This window comes from Anoplophora glabripennis, unplaced genomic scaffold, assembly GCF_000390285.2.
Source record: "Anoplophora glabripennis isolate ALB-LARVAE unplaced genomic scaffold, Agla_2.0 scaffold268, whole genome shotgun sequence".
NCBI classification, from domain to species: domain Eukaryota; kingdom Metazoa; phylum Arthropoda; class Insecta; order Coleoptera; family Cerambycidae; genus Anoplophora; species Anoplophora glabripennis.
Window position 1 is genome coordinate 651,302 of NW_019416436.1, and position 23,178 is coordinate 674,479.

The following is a 23,178-nucleotide window of genomic DNA, read 5'->3' on the forward strand; positions in this document are numbered from 1 at the left end:
GAAATCGAATGTGAAGACGATGTTGATCTGTTTTTATGAAATTAAAGGGATCGTACACTGAGAATTTGTCCTTCAAAACCAGACAGTAAACCACCAATTCTATTTGGAGGTTATGAAAAGGCTGCGTCTGGTTTTGTGAAGTTCTGGCGAGTGGTTCCTACATCACGGCAACACTCCCGCCTCAGTGTTCGCCAGTTTTTGGTCTCAACGAAGACGACTAGCTTGACCCACACATCCTATTCGCCAAATTTAGCACCTTCAGACTTTTTCCTGTTCCCGAGGATGAGAAGGGATATGAATGGAAAGCGTTTACATGTCGAACATGTAAAATGCAGTGTCATGAAGATGCTAGCAGATATCAAAGAGAACGTTTTTAAAAGGCTAACGGAGAGTACTTTGAATGCGATTAAGGTTGTATTGAAAAACAATAAAGTACAAAGAAATTCTGGTTATTTTTGGGTCCCTCCTTGTATAGACAGAAAATCGAAAAAAAAAATTTTTACTCGACCTTTTAGAAGCAAAGCAAATTAGCCCTTAACTCCTGCTAATTCGGCGCTCTCACATTTTCTAACCCTGAACGAGCCGTGCCGGCCGCCACAGAGCATTCGAACATTGAAGTGAAATAAGTAATTTCCCAAGTCGTCTTGAATTTTGTGCGTGGCGCTATTGGCAACTTTTCCTCACTCGTTACACAATGTACTGTTACATGATTCATTCAAAATATTGCCGGGTTCTATTAAATCACCTTGTATATTCATATATTTTTTGTTGCCTCTCAATATGTTTGTAAAATTATTTTTTCTAGCATTACCCTATTATCGAAATAAATATAATAAAATGTCGGAACAATGGCATAGACTGCAAAATTCATGGAATAACCGTAGTGGGAATTAAAAAACAATCTTGCGGAGAACTGAAAACGTCTGTATCGTTCTTAGCAAACGATTGGGATTTGAGTCAAGAAGCAACACCTGGACCATTACTGGTGTCGATGAGTATGTTTCATTGATTATTTCAATCTTACTTCGGTACCTAACCATAATTTATTCCAGCACAAGAATCGAATACTGATTTCCCGTCCCCAAACACGTCCGGTTGCAAAGTTTACGTCTGGGGTTTAAACGACAAAGATCAACTAGGTGGAATGAAAGGTTCCAAAGTGAAGTTACCTGTATTTTCAGAATTTTTAAGTCAGTTAAGGCCTATTCATATAGCCGGAGGATCGAAATCTCTGTTTATAGTGTCGCAGGAAGGAAAGGTAAGAAAAATTTAATTATTTATACGTTTTAATTACATAATACTTCATTCATAGCTGTACGCTTGTGGAGAGGGTACAAACGGACGTTTAGGACTGGGGCATAATAACAATGTACCAAGCCCGAGGCCAATTCCTTTTTTAAGTCAATATGTTGTTAAAAAAGTAGCAGTACATTCTGGTGGCAAGCACGCTATGGCTTTAACACTGGACGGAAAGGTACAAAAATTGGTTTAATATTTTCAACCATACTTAAAAATTGTTATTTAAGGTATTTTCGTGGGGCGAAGGCGAGGACGGTAAACTAGGCCACGGTAACAGGTTGAATTTGGATAAACCGCGTATGATAGAATCGCTTAGGAGTAAGAAGATAAGGGATATTGCATGTGGCAGTTCCCACTCGGCAGCTATCACTAGTAGTGGAGAGCTCTATACCTGGGGTTTGGGCGAATACGGTAGATTGGGGCATGGAGATAATGTTACACAGTTGAAGCCAAAATTGGTTTGTAATTTACATTTTTCAGAAACATTGTAAAAATGTGTTCAGGGTGTTCCAACGTCAATACTTTTGGAAGTTTCTCATATTTTGCAGTAGTTCAAACATCTTGTCCTCGATTTTATTTATTATACTATCCAAAGAGGTCACAACAAACTCTGCTCGTTGATGTTCATATGATACAATGAACACTCCATACTCTTTAACATACATGAGTATATGAGAAACTGAATGCAAAAATCGCATCTTGATATGTTGATCCATTGAGGCTGCACATGAAAAACAGTCGACGGCTGACTATTTTGTCAGTGAATTATAAAACATCACACATACCTATAAAAAGTTGAAATTATTTGTTTCGCTTTTATATTAATTTGTTCACTATTTTACATAAAAGGTGGAGACATCTGAACTACTTTTTATCTATCTCTAAATATAGGAAACTCACAAAATTATCAAAATTGCTCTACATTCTAGCAGAAAAACTGTTACGTTAAATAACCAATTAATTTGTAGATTAAGGCCCTGATAGGTCACAGAATCATTCAGGTGGCTTGTGGGAGCCGTGACGCTCAGACTTTAGCCTTATCGGATGAAGGGCTGGTTTTCTCGTGGGGCGACGGGGACTTTGGAAAATTAGGAAGAGGTGGATCTGAAGGATGCAACGTTCCACACAATATCGAACGGCTCAATTCCCTCGCTGTCATTCAAATCGAATGTGGTGCTCAGTTTTCGCTCGCTTTGACGAGATCTGGTGATATTTGGACCTGGGGAAAAGGCGATTACTTCAGGTAGAATTTTCAGAATAATTCCTTCACGCAAAAAATATGGAATACAAATATTTTTTTACAGATTAGGTCATGGAACCGATCAACATGTGAGGAAACCAACGATGGTGGACGCATTAAGAGACAAAAAAGTTATACATGTCGCTGTGGGGGCGTTACACTGTTTAGCAGTTACCGAATCTGGACAGGTAAGTGGATAATTTCAAAGACTTCGACAAGAATACAAATATTTTCTCATTTCATACTGTAACTACTTTATTTAATAGGTTTATGCCTGGGGTGATAACGACCATGGCCAACAGGGCAATGGGACAACCCTCGTAAACCGTAAGCCGGCTCTTGTCCACGGTCTTGAAGACGTTCACATAAACCGTGTAGCCTGTGGCAGTTCCCATTCCATAGCTTGGACGCTTCAAGACACTCAAACTGTTTCAAAAGTTGAACCTGTGATATTCCCCGTAGCCAAAGATCCACTGGGATCATCTATTTTAGGGTTATACGACAGCGAAAAACCACAAATCCGAATGTCGAACAAAAATGCTCCCTCATTAAGTACCATAGTGATGTCACTCGAAAGCAATACCGCAAAGCAGCAAGCTTTACAGCATATCCTAAACGCGATGCATATACAGCAGTTGCGGCAGGCCATCATAAGGGCGTTGTGCAGCCATACCAACATGAAAAATAATAAGGTAGTTATACTTATTTATTTAGGTTTTTGTGTTCCATGGTTGATGATGTTCTAGCAAACTGGTTCTTCCGACACACCTTTGGATCGGTCTTTAGCTAATGGCTCCTTAATAAATAAAGATGGAGAAATCGCTTTTGGAGGTGGAGAAGCACCGGCGTCTCTCGCCGAAATTACAGGAATAAATGTAAGTAAAGAGAGATTTAAGTGCAGATTAAAAACCAATTATATTTCGACTATTGATTTGATTAAGAAAAAAATAATAATTTCAGAGTAGTATTCTGGGGAACAAGATTTATTTTTGTATATTGAATAATAATACGCTAATGGACCACATGTAAAACTGTTTTTAGAGCCCAAATCAAACGACCCCGGAGACGGAAGAAAATCCCGTGGCCCTGATCCAGTCCATGACAGCGAGTAGTTGTTCTGCCAGCATATCGTCCAAACACTCCCGCATGTCGACAAGCGCGATGTCCGTCATCGCCGCTACTTTAACTTCACATGCGGAAGTCATCGGAGACGGCGACATAAGCGGCTTAGACGAATTCACTTCCTTGTTATCGGAAAACGACGCTAGATTATTGGTGGACCTGCTGAAATTGGCCGTTGCCGATAGAGTCGAAGACGAACAAGCCAAAGAAGTCCTGTCTACAGTATTAATCAGTAAGATAATTACAGTAGTAACTAATGTTTTCCTTTAATATTCATAAATTTGGTTAAAATTAAAAAAATATTTTTGTAAATGTTATTTTTTAGCGATGGGAAGCGCCAATAAGACTATAGGAGCTATGTTGTTAGAACTTTGCGTAACGGAACTCGAAGATACTACGAACAGTACTCAGACAATGTCAAGTACGCCGCATCCCGTGGTTCAAGAATCGAGTCATCCTTATGTCGACGATGTTACGTTAAGAGGTACGGTTCATCTTAATTGCTATTTTGATTTTACGTTTCTGTCAATGTCTTATGGTTGTGATATCGTTTAGTGTTGGCACAAGGTTAATTAGTCATTCGTAGTTGTTGTCCAGTGGTTAGTTTTGCCCAAACTGAAGAAAATATTTGAATTTAAACAAATTTTTTTTGTACATTTTATATAAAATATTTCTGTTTATTTACAGAATTAATGACATAATGTAAAGAGTACGTTCTGTTCTGATCTACAAATCAGAAATTTAAAGTCATTGCAAATGTGAATATATTAAAAAATAAAAAATAAATAAATAAATATAGTATAACCTCCTAATAGCGGACACTCACGAGAAATCTTGAAATATCCTGGGTCTAATTTAGTTTATTTTACGTATTAATATTAAAATACAACATTACATAATTGATAATTATCAAAATACATTAAAAAAAATTGAAGTAGCATAAACTTATTACGTGTAACTGTATAACTGTAACCTGACAGGTTATTTCCTATTTGTCCTTACGTGCGAACTTAGTTAGTAAATGAATTTCAGGCACTTACCATCCTGTGAAAGCAAAATTGTCTATGACTTGCAGTTATCCGCTATTCAGAGGTGTTCGTAAATACAGGTTTTACCGCATAACAAAATTAACCACCTAGTTGTTGCGTATTGCTTGTAAATTTACTGATGTTTTTTTATGCAGTTCTAATTAACCTCACAATTGCCATCACTAATTCTTTTAAGGCCACGTCAGACTTCCCGGAGCAGACGCTCTTCGAGTTGAATTCGACAGGAGATGTTCGACGGAACGTCGACACGATCCTCTTCAGATCACCGACGGAACTGGAAGAGTTGTAGCCACGAGGTCTGGACGGGAATGGAGCGATTGGTCATCGGAACTCAGAATTCCAGGTAATATATGGAGTTATTAATGAAGTTACGTTAATTTTTTTACCATAATTTTTTTCAAGGTAGTTTTTTTTCGAATATGATGTATGTATCATTATTTGAACGTGATTTGCACGAGTTCAGCTTAAAATATAGGATTGGTTTATTATTAACTTCTTAGCACCATTGGCAAAGCATAATTTTTTAATTCATAAACCGGTTCAACTAAAACCCCAAAATATCTCAGACATAAATGTTAAGCGTCAAAAATGCATATGATTAGAGGATTTTTATAACATTTTAAAATCATTTCAAGATTTTAATGAAAGTATTTGGTATAATTGTTTTAAAGCACTGTGTTTAGTTTGTGAATCACAGTGACGATGACCTCTGACCTTGACTTAGTTTAGGATCGATCCACCTGTTATAAAACGATAAGGGGGTTTAATAAGGAGAAAAAAATGTCTTCATACAAATGTATATGGTCTCCACCTGACCCTGTCTGTCTTCGCCAATAAACTTTTCATGTACATAAGTATCAAGTTTATACAGAGAAAATAGATCATAATTTGTTTGTAATTTTTCAAAAAGACACCTTAGAGTCTTCAAAACAATAAATGTGTTGTTTCTTAGAAACAGTTAATATTATCGACAAAAAAAAGTTAAAAACTAATTTTCTAGTTGATCAATGCAATTTAATCCAATTTTGAGTTTTTTTTTTATATAAATAGAGAAAGACAGCTCCTTAGGACCTTGCTGCCTGGAAATATCCTCGAAACGACAATATTAAGTTTTTAAAAAGTGTCGGGATCTTACAGCATTCATTTTATGAGCCCAATTATATCCATAATATTTTACTCGTGTCCTAACGCTTTGTATTTTTCTAATGTAATTTAATATTTCGGAAATTGATGCCTTGTTAAAAGAATTATTAATTATATCAGTGAAAAAGAAATTCTCTGTACAATGCTGTTTTATTTTTCAAGGTGATGAACTTAGGTGGACTTTTACCAGTGACAGTTCCGTCAATGGTTGGGGTTGGAGGTTTACTGTATATCCGGTTATGTCGAGCCACGGTTTAAGTGAAATAGGCTCCGATCGTGCTATCCTCAGTCAGCCATCTATAGATATGGTCATGTGCTTGTTGGATCCTCGCTTGTATCCAGCCGCGGACACCTCTTTGATGTCGAGACTGGCTGCTGCATTGGCGGCATGTTCGCAACTCAGCTTCCTTTGTAAGTGTAAAAGACATTGCGAAAATCCATACATATTTAAATTTTTTCATCAATGTAAAAAGAATGTTGTTAAAAAAGTTTTCCTTTACACTTTTAGCTGCAGCTCAAAGAATGTGGGCATTACAAAAGCTACACCGGCTGGTGGTCGGCGATGATGCCCAAGCTGAAGCTGTGGCTGCACAGTTGCAGGAATTAAAAGCCCCCGACAGTGCTCTAGGCTCGTTACTGGAAGAGTTGCCTCAAGCTCTCTTGAGGCAGTACGAATACGAAGATGGGTCCGTCAGAGCAGGATTGCATCTGATGCATTCAGATTTCTTCAAAGTGAGAAATACTTTTTAGTGTAACATTAAATTTTGTGCTATATTTGTTAATTTCTAGGTGTTGATCGCTCTGGCGTGCGATCTTGAATTGGATAAAATGGTTGGTTTGGTGGATAATCACAAATGGTCTTGGTTCCGGAGGTACTGTCACGCTGCAAGGGTCGCCAAATCGCTGATACATCGTACCCCATTACCCTTAGGATTCTGCCAGGAGGTCAGGAAGAAATTGGGCGACCCTTCGTTGGAGAATACGGAGGAATTTTGGGAGCACGAGAAACATACGGTGTTTAAGAAAGAGCATGACGAACAACTACTTATTTGGTTGAATCGGTGAGTAATTTCTAGCTACTATCCTGATTTATTTTTTATACAGTTACGATTATACAACTGATGTATTTTCTAGGCGTCCAGAAGATTGGACTCTTTCATGGGGTGGTTCAGGTACCATTTACGGTTGGGGGCACAACCACAGAGGTCAGCTAGGTGGCGTAGAAGGTGCAAAAGTAAAGACTCCTACTGCCTGCGAGGCATTGTCCACATTACGACCCATCCAACTCCTTGGCGGTGAGCAAACTTTATTCGCTGTCACTGCCGATGGGAAAGTTTATGCTACCGGTAAGTTGAAGGAATACTAACGGAAATTACAGAGGTGTAATGATTTTTTTGAAGGTTACGGTGCTGGTGGAAGGTTGGGAATCGGTGGTACCGACTCAGTCCTCGTCCCTACCTTGCTAGAATCGATACAGCATGTTTTCATAAAGAAAATAGCTGTGAACTCCGGTGGGAAACATTGTCTAGCTCTTTCCGCAGATAACGATGTTTATTCTTGGGGCGAAGGTGATGACGGAAAGTTAGGACATGGTAACAGAAGGTACATTATTCTTACCGTTGTGGTCACAGAAACTAATTAAATTTTTTTACCAGTTCTTGTGAAACTCCCAAACTAATCGAAGCTCTGCAGGGTTACGAAATAGTTGACATAGCTTGTGGCGGGGCACATTCGTCCGCTATAACTTCGTCTGGACATTTGTACACTTGGGGTAAAGGTCGTTACGGCCGTTTGGGCCACGGAGACAGTGAAGATCAGTTGAAACCAAAATTGGTAAGGATAGGTTAGAGTAAATGCATTTCTTCTTCAATTTCTTTCCAGGTTGAAGCTCTTTTGGGTTACAAAGTCGTCGATGTAGCGTGTGGATCAGGAGACGCACAAACTTTGTGTATAACGGATGATGATAACGTTTGGTCTTGGGGTGACGGGGATTACGGCAAACTAGGGAGAGGTGGATCTGACGGTTGCAAAACACCCATGAAGATAGAGAGTCTGGCCGGTCTGGGAGTTGTCAAAGTGGAATGTGGTTCTCAGTTTTCCGTCGCTCTTACCAGATCAGGCAGCGTTTACACTTGGTAGGTCTTTATAGAAATTATTACAGGCTATACCCCTTAATAAATATTCTAGGGGCAAAGGTGACTATCACAGATTAGGTCATGGCACTGGCGATCACGTGAGACGTCCCAAGAAAGTAGCAGCTTTGCAAGGGAAAAAGATAATATGTATCGCTACTGGATCGCTGCACTGCGTAGCGTGTTCGGACGAAGGGGAGGTTTACACTTGGGGTGACAACGATGAGGGCCAGCTTGGAGATGGTACAACTAACGCCATACTAAGACCGAGACTTGTATCACATCTTCAAGTAAGTATAAATTTGTCAAAACAGTGTTTTCGATGTGGATATGTCTATACAATCGAACCTTCACGCTCATAACTGTTGAATGTATGCACTGATCAAAGTACTAATTGAAAACTAAAAGTAGGCCATATTTAACATGATACAAACGAATTTCGGAATGTTACAATTATAAGCATTGTAGTGCCACGGATTTAGGTAGATCGTTGGCTCTGGTTGCGAATTTTGATTCATTTGCTCATTTGGCAACCTAACCCCTCGTTGGGCGCCATGTCGCGGATTTAGGTAGGTTGGTTGTCTATCCTTTGTCATAGCCCCACACTAGGCGCCATGATGCGAATTTTGCTCAGTCTGACTAGCTTGCAGTGGGGAGTGACAGTTAAGTTGAATATTTTTATATACATATTTAGCACGACAAATAAAGGAACGGCGTGCGGGGGAGAGGTGGATTTATCTATTTTCTTAAAGGTTTTGTATTTTACTGGCGGGTCTGCTACCCGAGTGTATGAAAATCACTGTCTTTGCACTGGCCAAAAAAGCACTATAATGTACCGGGTGGCCAACTAAGAACGGCTGCCGGCCATATCTCATGAATGAGCTCAGCTTTAGGAAAAAAATTACTTTGAGGAAAGTGGCCCTGAAAAATTGTTGGAAAATATTTGCTAGTTTCTAAAATGGCCGCTAATGTTAATATTGAAAACACCGTTGTAAGAATTATAATTCAGTACTTAACAAGTTGTGAGGTGCACAAGGACGTCACAGAATGGTATGTCTGTTTTTACAAGATGAAATAGAGCATTGAACGCCTAAGACGTCAGTGAAAACTGCAACTCGATATCTTCTAATGGTAGATATTAGCACACAAAGTTTAAATTATGAATAATTATTAGATTTGACTACGAAATTGACAAAGTGTCAGTTGAAAACAAATAAGCTCCGACAATGAGACAATGCAGAAATAATATAATATCAAAAAATTGTTATAGTTGTTATTGTGTTTATTACCTCTTTTCTAGCTGAATTTGTGTTTCGGATTTTAAATTAATTTCTAAAATTAAAACGATTCTTACAAATGAAGAAGTATTTGACAGGTTAGCGATTTTCTTCGAATGCATGAGAAATGCAACTGTTGCTGCTAGGGTCTATGCGGTGCAATATCCTGAAAGACGTCATCATACTAGAAGAGGGAAATCGGCACTGGATGCAAGAAGTGCAATATCAGGGTCGCTGGTGTGGAACTCTTGATATACAAATAATTGGGCCTTTTATTGTTATTAAAAGCCTTAATGGAGAACGTTATCTAAATTTTTTAAGAAATGGATTGCCACTTCTTTGGCAATTCGTCGTGATATGTTTTACCAACGCGACGGTTGCAACATATCCTGGCGGGTGAATAGGGCGTGGAAGTTTATTCTCTTGGCCACCCAGGTGTCCAGATCTGACATGTTTAGATTTTTATTTATGAGGGCGAATAAAAGAGCTTGTGTTTTCCACCAGACCTACTACATGATTGAAAGAATAAGAAATGCTATTCAAAGTATTTCAGTGGACTTGTTCTATCCACTCAGCAGAGAGTAATTTCTTGTACTGAAAATGATGGACGGCATTTTGAGCATCTAGATTATCTAGATTATCCCAGAGATATAGAGTGGGGAGAATGCTCTCACAACCTGCGCGAGCGGCTAATAACAATGGTCGCCATTTTGAACATCGTGGTTGCCAACACAGACAAATTTTAGGGAAATTTAAATAAGAACAGGAAGAGGCAAATTTAAAATGCAATACCAAGAATAAAGATCAAATTATATGAGCAACATTTTTATTTTAATAGGTTTTTTTCAGAAATTGGTAAATATCTAAAAAAAAATCTATTTTGAAATATAAAGATAAACTAGTATAAACAAATAATAATGATTTTACATATTTTATTTATTGATGATTAAATAATATTGACTTTGTTGTTTTCGTATTAGATGTCCCTGAATTTTTTTAGTATATTATATATTATAATTAAAAAATTTTATTCGCATATATGCAGAAACAACACTTTTCGTTAGAATTAATAAATGACTTTCATACGAGTGATAACACTGTGCTCTATTAAACTAAAGAACATAGCTCTCCTGCACAATTATAAAATTGTTGTACCACAGAAGCAACAAATACAATCATGAAATCCTTTTCATGTGGCAATTTATTTTCAGTGAATACTAAAAGTTGTCTTGAATATTTTTTTTTCATGTTATCAGGTGATATACTGAAATAATGTAACATGTAAGCTAAGCAATATAGTTATTGGTTGGGGTTGGAGACAAAATACGTGTAACGTGTATAACTCGCATAACCTAATTACTGTTTTTTCTATGATGTACATAGCTATAACTATGTTCGGTGTGAAAAAACTTTATACGTTTTCTCCTTGTGCTGCTATCAGTACTTATAGAAGTATCTTGACTAGATGACAATTCACCAAAATAATAATATACACTGCCAGGGAAAATAATATTTATTTAAAACAATTAGTATTAACAAAAAATAAAATTACCAATGGTTCTGGTTAAGCTTAGAACGCTCTGCCGTATCATCTAATGACATCGATGAAGTAAATGGAGCATTATTTTGTATGGTATGTAATGTTTCAATTGAACTTGTGGATGGAGCGTCGGCTTTATTAGTTAAAAAGACTTCTAAATTTGGAACTGCATCAGGCTTTAGGCGAATTTGACTTACAGCATTCAGAAAATCTTTTTTTATTTCTCTGACCATTTAAATTCGTGATCAAGTCTCAGACTTTCTACCCATTTTATAAACATATCACCCCTCGGAAAGCTGCAAGATTATTTAAACAGTTGTTGCAAGAAATAAATTCATAAAACCACTCTTACCGATGAAATGTAATTCCTTAAAACGCCTTATGTTAAAAAGCACCCCTTCACAGCATAAGACATAACAAAAACAATAAAGGATAAATGTTTTCCTTAGTGTGGAAACGATGTAATGAATATTAAAAAACGTCCACAGCGCCAATTTGCCGCTCCAGGCGTAAATTATACGTATATAAACAAATAGTAACTAAAAAATAATTCACGAAACATAACCTTGCTCACTCCTCAAAAATTAAAACAAAACAAATTGATGTTCATAGACAATGACAGTTCATGTTCAAAATGGCGGCACTGGTAGTGTCCCTCGAAAATAGGATGCGCAGAAGTCAATGAGCCTTCTCCCTACTTTATCCATAAACTATTGTAACTATTTTATAAAAAATGGTAACTGTAAATGCATAAATTTTTGCTTGTGTTTTTTTAAATTAAAATTTGCAATCTTGTTTTGACAAACAGTTTACACATAATTTTGTTCTTGAAAAACCAATTAAACCAATTTTAAAAATATTATACATTTATCAACGCGTTTATTAAAAAATAGTCTTGTTGTAAAGTATAAATCCTTAATGCGAAATGACTTTGCAGCATTTAAAACTTGCTGCCAAAGTTCTTAACAGTTGTTTCTAGTTTCTCCATAAACAACTGATTTCATGTAGCCCCAAAAACGGAAGTCTTGGCATTCCATCTCACATTTATGTACATACAATTTAAATCAAGATGTAATTTTAGGTACGAATAATACTTAATGGACAGTAGCATACAAATGACAGCAATAAGACAAGTGGAATATGTTAATTATTTGATTTTCGTCTAAACTTAAGAACCTTCACCGCTAAATTAATAATAGGTAGGTACTTCATTGTAATTTAATTCAACAGCATTGGAAGTTTCGAAGCCAAATATCTCGAAAACGGTGCGAGACAGCTAGTTTTATAAAGTGTAGCTTTTTTGTGTAAAAAAAGTTGGAAAATAATATTTGATACCAAAAATGAGATACTTTAAAGTATAAAAAAGTTATGTCGTTTTTAACACATTCAATCTACTGCAGCTAGCGCCCTCTATGAAATTTAACCAAAATGCGAACACATTTCAATTTCTCTACTTAAAGAACTCCAAATCTCTTTAACTCTTAACTTTTGGACTGAGGGAAGTTCGGCTAAATCGCAATATTTTTGCTTCGAGAGTCTACCCATGAATTTTGACCTATTAGCTGTATACAATTTTTTTGTACTTGTATAAAAAAATATATTTAAATTAGTCGTATTTATTTTGAAATTTGAGAAATTTAAACATTTTTTTTTATTCATATATTTTTTTTATTAAATATAAATTTTTCTTCTACATCATGCGTAAGTATTGAAACCGCAAAATTTTATCGTTTAATTTTGTCAGACAAGCAAAAAAAAACGATAATTTTGTCGGACAATTAAATTCTCAGATTAATATTGTATTTTTTTAAATAATGACGCTTTTGTCCGACAGCTGGTTATCACCAACCATGTTGTCGTTAAGTCGACATCTTTGGGGCGTCGGACTGCAAAAACTTCTCAAGAATTTTGTCGGACAATAAGATACTTTCATTTCAAATCTTATTACCAAACCCTCCAGAAAAATCAGCTTGCTGGTTGTCACCAACCATAACGTCACCAAATCGACATATTTGGGGTGGGGGACAAAATCAAAATACCAACATTTTTGTCGGACAAATTTTTTGGTGGGTTTAAAAAAAATATATCTCATTTAAACTTAAAAAAAAAGTGCTGGTCATAACATACCATGTTTATGCCAGATTGACATGTTTTCTTGAAAATCACGGGAAAACTTACCACTGTTGAATTTTCCTCGTAGTCAAATCTTGGGAGACTCGTCAAACTTAAGCTGCACACAAAGTTACAACTTGCTGGTAATCATTTTTTTCTTTGTACATGGGCCCGTGGACTATAAGCAAGTCATATTACGTCAGCAGGATGCGTAAATTCATAATTTAAACTTTGTGTGATAATATCTACACTTATACGATAGATATCGAGTTGCAGTTTTCACGGACGTCTTAGGCCTTCAATGCTATATTTCATCCTGTATCATTCCGTTTGATTTTTCTAAGAAAAATCGCGAAATTTGTAAGCATGTCTATACCTCTCCCTAGCGGCAACGGTAATCTTTAAATAAGGCCAAATTTGTTAAATTCCATTGGGGCTAACTGGAGTAATCGGCATTTAAAAAAAAATTGTTTTGAAGTCTCCCCACCACTTTATTGTTGGAGATAGAACAAAACGTGTTACACAAAAGAGTCAACATTGTTTAAGGATTACACTGCATTTATTTTCAATACCCCTTATTTCAGTAAAATATGAAGAAAATACCAATTTTCTATTTAGTCGTGGCTATTACGTCACCTAGCGGACACTTTAAAAACTATCAAACATTTTTCAGCGGTTTTTCAGGGCCACTTTCTTCAATGTAATCCTAAAGCTGTGTGATGATTCGTTTCTGAGATATGGCCGGTGGCCTTTCTTAGTTGGCCACCCGATTCAACCACCTTAGAGTGTCAGCACTTTAAGCTTTAGAAGTTTTCTAAAAACTACAGTGTGAAACCTATGTATGTGAGCATTGTCCTCGGTTTTTAATTTTTAAGAGAATTATTACTCAGAATGCAATTTAAAAATTTATGGGTATCATCAATTTTCTTAAACAGTAAAACAGCATATGCAGCGTGGTAGTTGAGATATGAATTCTTGAGTTTCGGTCAAGTATTAATCTTTGAATTTGACATGCTTGCAAGGTAAAGTAAAGAATTTAATTCAATGTCGATGTTTGTCATGTATAGTTTGCAGATGTCGAGACACACCCACATCTTGTAACATACACCTTGACTTATTTTTCTTACATACTAAATAGAAGCATTATTCAAATTTAATTTTTAAGCAGGCAAACGCGAAGAAAATAACGAACGTTGCCTGCGGCTCTGCACACACCTTGGCTTGGTCTACAAGTAACGCAAGTTCCGCTTGTGCTAGATTACCGTCAGTCGCTCCCTTAGAATATGACTTACTGCAAGATATTCCGCCATGGGTATTACATCGCCGATTAGTTCTTTTGCATCATTTCGCTGAATTGATATGCCCCTGCATTACGATGTTTCCCATTACCGGCCCTGATTCTTTGCATGAATTAAGGAGTATTTTAATTTACAACATAAAAGAGGCGACTTTCAGGAAAGTCGTTCAAGCCACGATGGTTAGAGATAAACATCACGGACCGGTTATAGAACTGAATAGGATTCAAGTGAAAAGGTCAAGATCAAGAGGAGGCTTGGCCGGAGTAGACGGAATGAAATCTGTCTTTGGACAGATGGTCAGCAAATTGCCATTGTTGACTTCGGAAACTCTGGCATTACCTCACAGAGTTTGGAAAGTTGAGTTTGTGGGTAAGTTTAGGGGAAACGATTCTATGAACTGTTTTTTTACTGAAATATATTTTATAAGATTATTATCACTTCTTAGATTAAATTAAAAATCATTTACAACACCTTAGCTTCTTTCAAAAAATCATATTATTCTGGAAAAGATATGCTATTATCCCTAAGAAACTGCTCTGCCCTTAAATTTACACCCTATACATACAGAATATTAGAATTTTTCCATAATTTCCCAAAGGTGAAAGCGTGGATGACTGTGGCGGCGGCTACAGTGAGAGCATAGCGGAAATGTGTGACGAACTACAAAACGGATCCCTGCCTCTTCTGATTCCAACACCCAATGGTAGAGATGAAGCTGGCGTGAACCGTGACTGCTTCATATTAAACCCTCTTGCGAAAACATGCCTGAACTTGAACATGTTCAGATTTTTAGGGGTTCTTATGGGCATTGCCATAAGAACCGGCTCCCCTCTGAGCTTGAATCTCGCAGAACCAGTTTGGAAGCAACTAGCAGGAATAGATTTGACACCTGCTGATTTAACAGAAATCGATAGAGATTACGTCCCAGGACTATTATGTATTAGAGATATGGCAGCGGATGAGCCACTATTTCAAAATCTAGAGATGCCCTTTTCAACGCCCTCTTCTTGCGGGACAGATGTGCCGCTTAGTACGAGATACAAGAGGATTACTTACGAAAATCGACTCGAATATGTCCGATTAGCTTTAAATTTCAGGTAATCTGTGTACGTTTTGATCAAACATTTTTATTTACCAACGATTTTTAGGTTGCACGAATTTGACGAACAAGTTAAGGCCGTACGTGATGGAATGTCCAGAGTTGTACCCGTGCCACTTTTATCGTTATTTAGTGGTTATGAATTGGAGACAATGGTGTGCGGATCGCCCGATATACCACTTTCATTGTTAAAATCGGTCGCTACTTATAAAGGTAAAAAATTAAGGTAATGATAAACGAATGTGTATTAACGGGTTCATTTCAGGTATCGATGGTAGCGCTCCATTGATTCAGTGGTTCTGGGAGGTTATGGAGGAGTTCACTAATCAAGAGAGATCACTTTTCTTGAGGTTCGTGTGGGGCCGAACACGTTTACCCAGAACCATAGCCGATTTTAGAGGGAGGGACTTTGTTATACAAATTTTAGACAAGTATACGCCACCAGATCATTTCTTGCCCGAGAGCTACACTTGCTTTTTTTTGCTTAAAATGCCTAGGTACTCATGCAAGGTAAGTGAAAATTGAATAGTTATGTACCAAAAATCGCGAATAATAATGAGATCCAAATTACAAGGAATTAAACCAAAAATTAAATCAAGAATGAAATGTGGAGGAAAGTTTTTGGGGATAATCAATTTACTCATACGTATAAAGTAGTCCATTGTTGTGGCAAAGTACAGTAGCCCTGTTATTACTCCAGATAGTTTAAGTAAATAAATTTTTGACAGAATGAAAAAAAATAATTTTTTAATTATTAACTATTCATGATTGTATAAGCAAATTGTGGTGAAAAAAATCTGATAGAGTATTTCAAACGTAATTTCTATATTCAGCATATACAGTGAAAATTGCTTATAATGACCTTCAAGGAACCACTTGTTTACGGTTGTTATAACCCAGGGGTCGGCAAGTAATTTTAGGTGAGGTCCGGATACTTTTGAAAATTTTTAATGAGGTCCAGAAAAAATATTCATATTTCTTACTAATTTTTTATTTTAATTTACACTCAAATTTAATCTGCTTACTAACCATTAAGAACTCAAATCAGTCACACAATTGTAAAATACTAGAAAAAATGATAAGGATGGCACTCAAATGTAAAAAAAATATTTTTTAAATAATTTATTTGATTAATTTATACTTTCAAAAAACGTTTGGTGGCCCAGTATTTTACCTTCCGTGGTCCACCAGTTGCCGACCGCTGTTATAACCATTAGACGTAATAAGCAATTACATATAAGGTGACCCATTAAGAATGGAAACACTTGCGTACAAAAGTTGTTTATGGACTGATTTGAACTGTTTTTTTTTTAAAGATCCAAAAGCTTTATCTTGATGTAAAATTTGAAGACGAAATTTTGATTTTGAAGGCCTACTACGAATTTTTTTTTAAGTGAAAAATAGCAAAATTTTGTTAGCGATTTTTTTTATAAAAAATCTGACTACACCACTGGATTTGGGAACCCCTCAAATACATTTGTACCAATTTTTGCGAAAAAAGTTTGCCCCTAAAAAAGTTATGACAATATCGGCATCACCAGAGTTTGTCGTTATCGGTGAACCTATTCTTTTATAAAAACCGAATAGGACCCAAAGGAAAACAAAATTATATAACAAACACTGGTATAATAATTATTAATAAGAATCATAAAAACCAGTATACACAAAATAAACAACAATTACTCTAATATAAACAACAATTGATAAAAAAAGTAATGATTAAAAAATTACATTTTTAAAAATGAAAAAGGAGTCTGTCAAATTGATTTACACTAATCACGTCATTAAATTTAAATTTTTGTAGCTTCCACTAATCCTCCGTTTAATTCTATATATTTTTCATAACGTTTTTTTATATTTTTTACAACATTTCGTAATAGATGCGCGTTAATCTCCTCACATGCTTCCCTTATTCTAGTGCACAATAACTCCCGGTTATTTGGTCATTTCATATAAACTTTGGGCTTACTAAAGCCCCCACAGAAAAAAATCAAGTGGGGTAAGGTCTGGAGATCGGGGTGGCCAATGAATTAATGGACTGTTTCGACCTATCCAATGATTGGGGAAATTCTCGTTAAGCCACTCCCTGACTTGTCTCACATTGTGTATTGGACATCCATCCAACTGAAAATGTAGATTTACTCTTTCTTGTAATGGAAGATTATCGACTGCATTAAAAAATTCGTTCTGAAGGAAATGTAGAAATTGTTCGCCATTCATATTCCCTTCAAAGAAGAACGGAACAATGACTCTCTCGTTAAGTATCCCACACCAAACAACTTTCTGACTATATTGTCTTCGGCAATTAATTATCCACTGGATTTTCTAAAACCCAACACCGCGAGTTCTGTGATGATACAATTCCATTCGTCGTGAATGTGGCCTCAACGCTGAATAAGATATTTTAAAAAAAAAGTCGATAATTGAGATATTGTCCCTGTGTCCAGAGACAAAACTCCATTCGTTTCTTATTATCGCCTGGTTCCAGAGTGTGAAGAAACTTAGGTTTATAGGGTTTTATGTTATTTTCTTTTAGGCAGCATCGGATACTTTCTCTAGGTAAATGTAAATCTAAACTAGCAATCCTGAGGCTATTCTGAGGATTGTTTGTAAAATAATTTAAAATTTCCTGCTTGTGAATACGTCTTCTCTGTTGATTGTCCCTTTTTAAAATGCATTTTGATACAGCACCATATTCCATAAAAGTATTGTTTATTTTAAAAACTGTGCTATGCGTAATATTAGGGTCTATCTGGATCAGTAGCGTAGGCTATTTTGTTCATATTATTTTTAAGCAACATTATTTTCTGGAATATTGTAATTTTTTCGGAAAATTCTTCACAATGAATTGGATTATGGTAATAGAATCCAGTGACTTTCTGAATAAAAAAATTATAAATGTAATTATTTTTGTCTAAGAAGGTAATATTTGTATGTTTTGGCATAATAACCAAGAAATAATAATAATTTGACAAACTTGTTTATTTTATGTATACTGGTTTTTATGATTCTTATTAATAATTATTAAACCAGTGTTTGTTATTTAATTTTGTTTCCCTTTGGGTTCTATTCAGTTTTTATAAAAGGATAGGTTCACCGACAACGACACTGGTGATGCTGATATTGTCATAACTTTTTTTAGGGGCAAACTTTTTTTTGCAAAAATTGGTACAAATGCATTTGAGGGGTTCCCAAACCCAGTGGTGTAGTCAGATTTTTTATAAAAAAATCATTAACAAAATTTTGCTATTTTTCACTTGAAAAAAAATTGGTAGTAGGTCTTGAAAATCAAAATTGCATCTTCAAATTTTGCATCAAGATAGAGATTTTGGAGATCTATCTTTAAAAAAAAAAACAGTTCAAATCGGTCCATAAACAACTTTTGTACGCGAGTGTTTCCATTCTTAATGGATCACCCTGTATATTTTATTTAAAATGTTTATTGAAAAAATGAGAAAGTTACTATACAAGTCTTTAAATATGTATATGTTTTGCTTTGTGTTCAGTAGATCTCACGTACAACATTTTCAGTGAATTGGTTTCGAACAGACTTTATTTTATTTTTATCCTTCCAAATTGTTGAAAACATAGTGTGACATGTCACATTTATTTTGCTATGCTTGCATTAGTTTCTCCATTTTCTAGTTTTCATATTATATGTGATTTTTCTTTATTAAACATTGTTCTCTTTGACTTCCTGATAGAAAGTGGTAATTAATACATATAACTGTTTGTCCTAAACGTACTAACTGGTATCAAAAGGGTGGATGGCGGTGGGGCAGACAAAGAGCGGTGCACTGGTTTTAAGGTCATATATCACCATTGGTTCTTATAACCGATAGATTCTGTGGTAAATGTATATAAAAACGCGCCGTTAAATCCGAGATGTCATTGTAAACGGTGTCGTAGTAAACGATATTTTTAATATGGTATTTCTATAGAATTTAATCGGGACTTCCAAATTCAGTCGTTATATCCAATAGGTCGTATAAAGCAATGACGTTATAACCAATTTTCATTGTATGTACAAGAAAGTAAGAAATTGCAGCTATACATTTGGTAAATGTTCATATAAGTTGGCTTTACATCTGAGTTATATGATATGATAGTAGAACGGTAAACGGGCAGAAGACAAATGATCGATATTTATTCATAAATTCATTTATGAAGGCTCTGTAGTAATTCTTACGATGCCAAAAACTAGCCCAGCAAATGAACTTCCTTTCTTAAAAATCTGCGTTTTGTTCTTGATGAAAATGTTCTATATAAATTTTGCTTCTATTTGAAATTGAACTTTCGAGCACAGCAAAACTATTAGTGCACAAGTCAGAAAGCCTTATAGAAATAAAATGTTTTCCTGATTTGGTCATTGTTTTTAGCACGTTTTACAACAAAAACTGAAATATGCCATTCATTTTTGCAAATCCATCGACAAAGATGAATATGCTCGAGTTGCTATGGCGGGAGATCTCGCCGTCAGTTCAAGTTCTGATGCGGACAGCGACCCGGAAATGGACAGTAGCAACTGAAACCGTATTACCTCCCGTCCAACTTATTTCCTTTTTGCGTACAAATTCAAATGTGATGGCAATGTAGGTATCTTATTTTAAACATGAAATTGATGGTTGTTGTATGGAATAAAGTATTTCCTTTTATATCAGAACGAAGCTATTTATTTTGGCGAGCCTTCACGAGCTTAGCATGCGAACAGCAAAGTGTAACATTAAGTTTTCAAGCAATACACATTTTTTCTTATTATATGTAATTATTGCGTTGCTACTTGTTTTTACATTCCTCGAATTCGTCAATTCATAACTTTTTACACCTTCGTTATAGTGCAGCTGTAAATATGCCGCTAAATGCCTAGTGGTTAACTATAATGTAATGGAATTATTAAATATCGTAATGGTAATGAATATAGAGTATCATGTTAATTTTTTTTAGTATTATCACTTTACATTAATATTTTATATATGTATTGATCTAGTCATATCTTTAATAAAAATATGATTCACATGTATGGCTCTCAGACTTTATTTATAACCTTTAAATTAATCTTTTGGACTCCAAACTTTTCCTTTACCCACCTTTTTAATAGTTTTCTACAAATTTGGCAATATATTATGGCTGAATAGTCATACAAGATTGATTCAAGAAGTCTCGTACTTATTTTGGTTCAGCTAAGTAATTTTCTTTTTTCAATTAAATAAACCAGCGAAATACGCAGTATTAGTGATGACGTATTTCCTCCATCTTTGTTGGGAAAAGTCAGGTACATGAATCTAAACAATTCTTTTTCATCATTCGTGTTCGTGTAGCTTCACCATATTTTTTATTTTGTTTTTCATAGTCTTGTTTTTGTTTATTGTGTAATTTACTAAAAACTTTATTTGTTTGAAATACATCTTTGGACTTCCATTTCTGTGCAGATTTTCGTAAGTAACAGGATAAATCTAAATTAATTGTGTCCTAACCTCACTTTTCTTATCAGAATAATTGTACGTTTGGGCGAAAATTGGAATTATTTCGTTACCGTTATTTTTATGTGTTTCATCCAAGTAAGTAAAATACAATATTAGTTAAACAAACGTTAAAAGAATCTATTTTAGTGGCAGAGAAGCACATTATAAAGTTCCATCTTATAGCCCAATTTTTCGCCGATGCTCATAGGCCTTTGGCTCGGGGCGAAAATGCCTATGGAAGTGGACATGTCGTTAAATTTACAATTGATGGAACAGTGCAACCGATCATGATTAAAGCCGAGGTGAAGGCTAGTATGGAAAACCATAATTACAATATTGAGGTTTGTGTTTCCAAGAATGTTTTAATGAAAGCGTTAATGTGATTTGTTTGTTTAGATATCATTTGATCTTGAGGAGGGCGTTAAAGACGCATATTGCACTTGCCCAAGGGGTACTGTTTCCTGCCACCATATGGCAGCTGTGCTTTATTATGCACATTATAACATAAGTGCAACTGATATGCAGTGCCAATGGAGTGTTCCTCGTGCAAAGCGTCATCACGAAGATAACATAGTTAAGCTAAAAGATGTCCACCAACTCAAGAAGCCATATATAAAGCAGTTGAACGATGTGCTACCGAAAAGGAAATTGCCCAGTTGCGTAATGACTTGGGAAACACAAATGTTGTGGGCTTTGCTTGGCTCCTCAGACCTGAAGTCACCCATGAAGCTACCCTAATAATTCCCGATGTTGAGGCAGTTTTGCAGAGTGCAGAATACATCAACTCAAACGATAAAGGGCGGTTTATTTCTGAAAAGTGTGCAGTATCACAGGATATCATTTGTACCATTGAAAAAATTACACGTGGGCAGCATACTAACGACAACTGGCATCTAGCCAGGAAACACAGGTTGACAGCGAGTAGGTTTGGGATGGTATTGTCAGCCTGTAAAAGAAACCGATTTCCACCATCTCTATTTAAAAGTCTCGCTGAAGGCTATAGTCTTGAAAGGATTGCTGCTGTTCAGTGGGGGAAGGCTCATGAACATGAAGCCTTAAGGGGGCGATTTAGTATGTATATTTTTACCGTGTAACAGAGCTTCAGATGAGGACACAAATCATCGAAGAAACTAACATAATTGAATATTATTATATATCAATGTATTCGCAATGGTTCCCGCTAGTGAGTGAGATAAATTTCAATGCTCATGAGAACAGAAGAATAATTTAAATAAATGCCAAAGTACCTCAATTTTAACCATACTGTTAGTCTGCCAATATATTCCATTTACAACGGAACTAGGTTAGGCACAATAACCAAACTACTTCACTCACTAGAACGGACACCTAGGATCATTTGTATTTAATTTTCAGATTAATATTTATTAATAGTTCTATAATTTGTGTCCTCAAGTGAAATGACAACATTTTATACACGACTCCATTTTTAATATGTATCTAAACTAGAATTGTCGAGTTTCCTACCTATTCACAAGATATTTTTAATTTCTTTCGATATAATTAGTTTGTACACTCTCTCACAGGTGTCGCTACCCTTGAAAATGAAAGTGAAAACACAGAGTTGGTTTATTATAAATGCGTCCTAAAATAAAGCATAATGGTTTAATATTATCTTTGATATACCTAGTAGTACTAAGTAGTACTAAGTACTAAGTAATGATTTTGTAAAGCTTAAATAGTACGAAAATATAACGCATAAAAAACCAATAATATGTACTAATTTTTCTTTATTAAGAATACAGATTAAATTTTACGTACAGGGTGTCCCACATAAAATCGTTATTTATGTTTAAATAAATTTACAGCTTAAAAATTAGCCTGGCTCAGATAGATTTCTTCTTCAATCTACAAATCTACAAATCTTCAAGCTACTTACCGGTAAGAAGGAAACCACTGGATATTTAATGAAAAAAGTTACGACCAAAAAAATTATACATTCTTGAATATAAATATAACTAACACGATTTTAATTTCATATTGTCTTGACAATCAACTTTTGCTTATTTTTAGTCACTTACTATCGAAATAAATGAAATAAACCTCTGAGTTTGGAAACCGATATTAAGAAAACGTTGGGGCAAAAAATTTGAAATTTGGACCATATATAGCCTCACTATTACTCTATTGTGTGCTAAAATTTCAGTTGGTTTCGTTATCCCATTTGTTAGTTATTAATGAAAATGTTGAAAAAATCACGGTTTTCTGCATATAAAATTATTGGTACCTCTCACTTTAACTCGTCGTAATTTTTTTGTTAACTGATAAAAAAAATCCAATTTTTACTAACGATAAGTCGAGCCTTTAATACTGTAAAGGTCATTTGTCTCAAAAGGTCTTCTTTTTTTATTTTTAAGTGAAACATAAGGGAGTGCTATCTCCGTAAA

At 35.4% G+C, this 23,178-nt stretch overlaps 1 protein-coding gene across 2 annotated transcripts in view; it reads left to right on the forward strand.

The window, feature by feature from the left end:
- The window catches only part of LOC108904344 (E3 ubiquitin-protein ligase HERC2), a 47,654-nt gene extending 27,344 nt beyond the window's left edge, over positions 1–20,310 (forward strand). Inside the window, exons 31-54 of one of the 2 annotated variants that reach the window (XM_018706860.1) lie at positions 806–995; positions 1,053–1,258; positions 1,313–1,474; positions 1,527–1,757; positions 2,268–2,542; positions 2,604–2,727; positions 2,806–3,231; positions 3,286–3,414; positions 3,581–3,893; positions 3,987–4,145; positions 4,886–5,053; positions 6,016–6,264; positions 6,362–6,585; positions 6,643–6,914; positions 6,988–7,199; positions 7,254–7,455; positions 7,509–7,686; positions 7,735–7,988; positions 8,041–8,275; positions 14,080–14,581; positions 14,811–15,309; positions 15,361–15,524; positions 15,577–15,821; positions 19,691–20,310. In XM_018706860.1, coding sequence (XP_018562376.1) covers positions 806–995; positions 1,053–1,258; positions 1,313–1,474; positions 1,527–1,757; positions 2,268–2,542; positions 2,604–2,727; positions 2,806–3,231; positions 3,286–3,414; positions 3,581–3,893; positions 3,987–4,145; positions 4,886–5,053; positions 6,016–6,264; positions 6,362–6,585; positions 6,643–6,914; positions 6,988–7,199; positions 7,254–7,455; positions 7,509–7,686; positions 7,735–7,988; positions 8,041–8,275; positions 14,080–14,581; positions 14,811–15,309; positions 15,361–15,524; positions 15,577–15,821; positions 19,691–19,840 — 5,769 coding nt within the window. In that variant the 3' untranslated portion in view covers positions 19,841–20,310. The remainder of the gene's footprint in view (positions 1–805; positions 996–1,052; positions 1,259–1,312; positions 1,475–1,526; positions 1,758–2,267; positions 2,543–2,603; positions 2,728–2,805; positions 3,232–3,285; positions 3,415–3,580; positions 3,894–3,986; positions 4,146–4,885; positions 5,054–6,015; positions 6,265–6,361; positions 6,586–6,642; positions 6,915–6,987; positions 7,200–7,253; positions 7,456–7,508; positions 7,687–7,734; positions 7,989–8,040; positions 8,276–14,079; positions 14,582–14,810; positions 15,310–15,360; positions 15,525–15,576; positions 15,822–19,690) is intronic. The other variant, XM_018706861.1, reaches the window with a different exon arrangement.
- Positions 20,311–23,178: the final 2,868 nt, after the last annotated feature.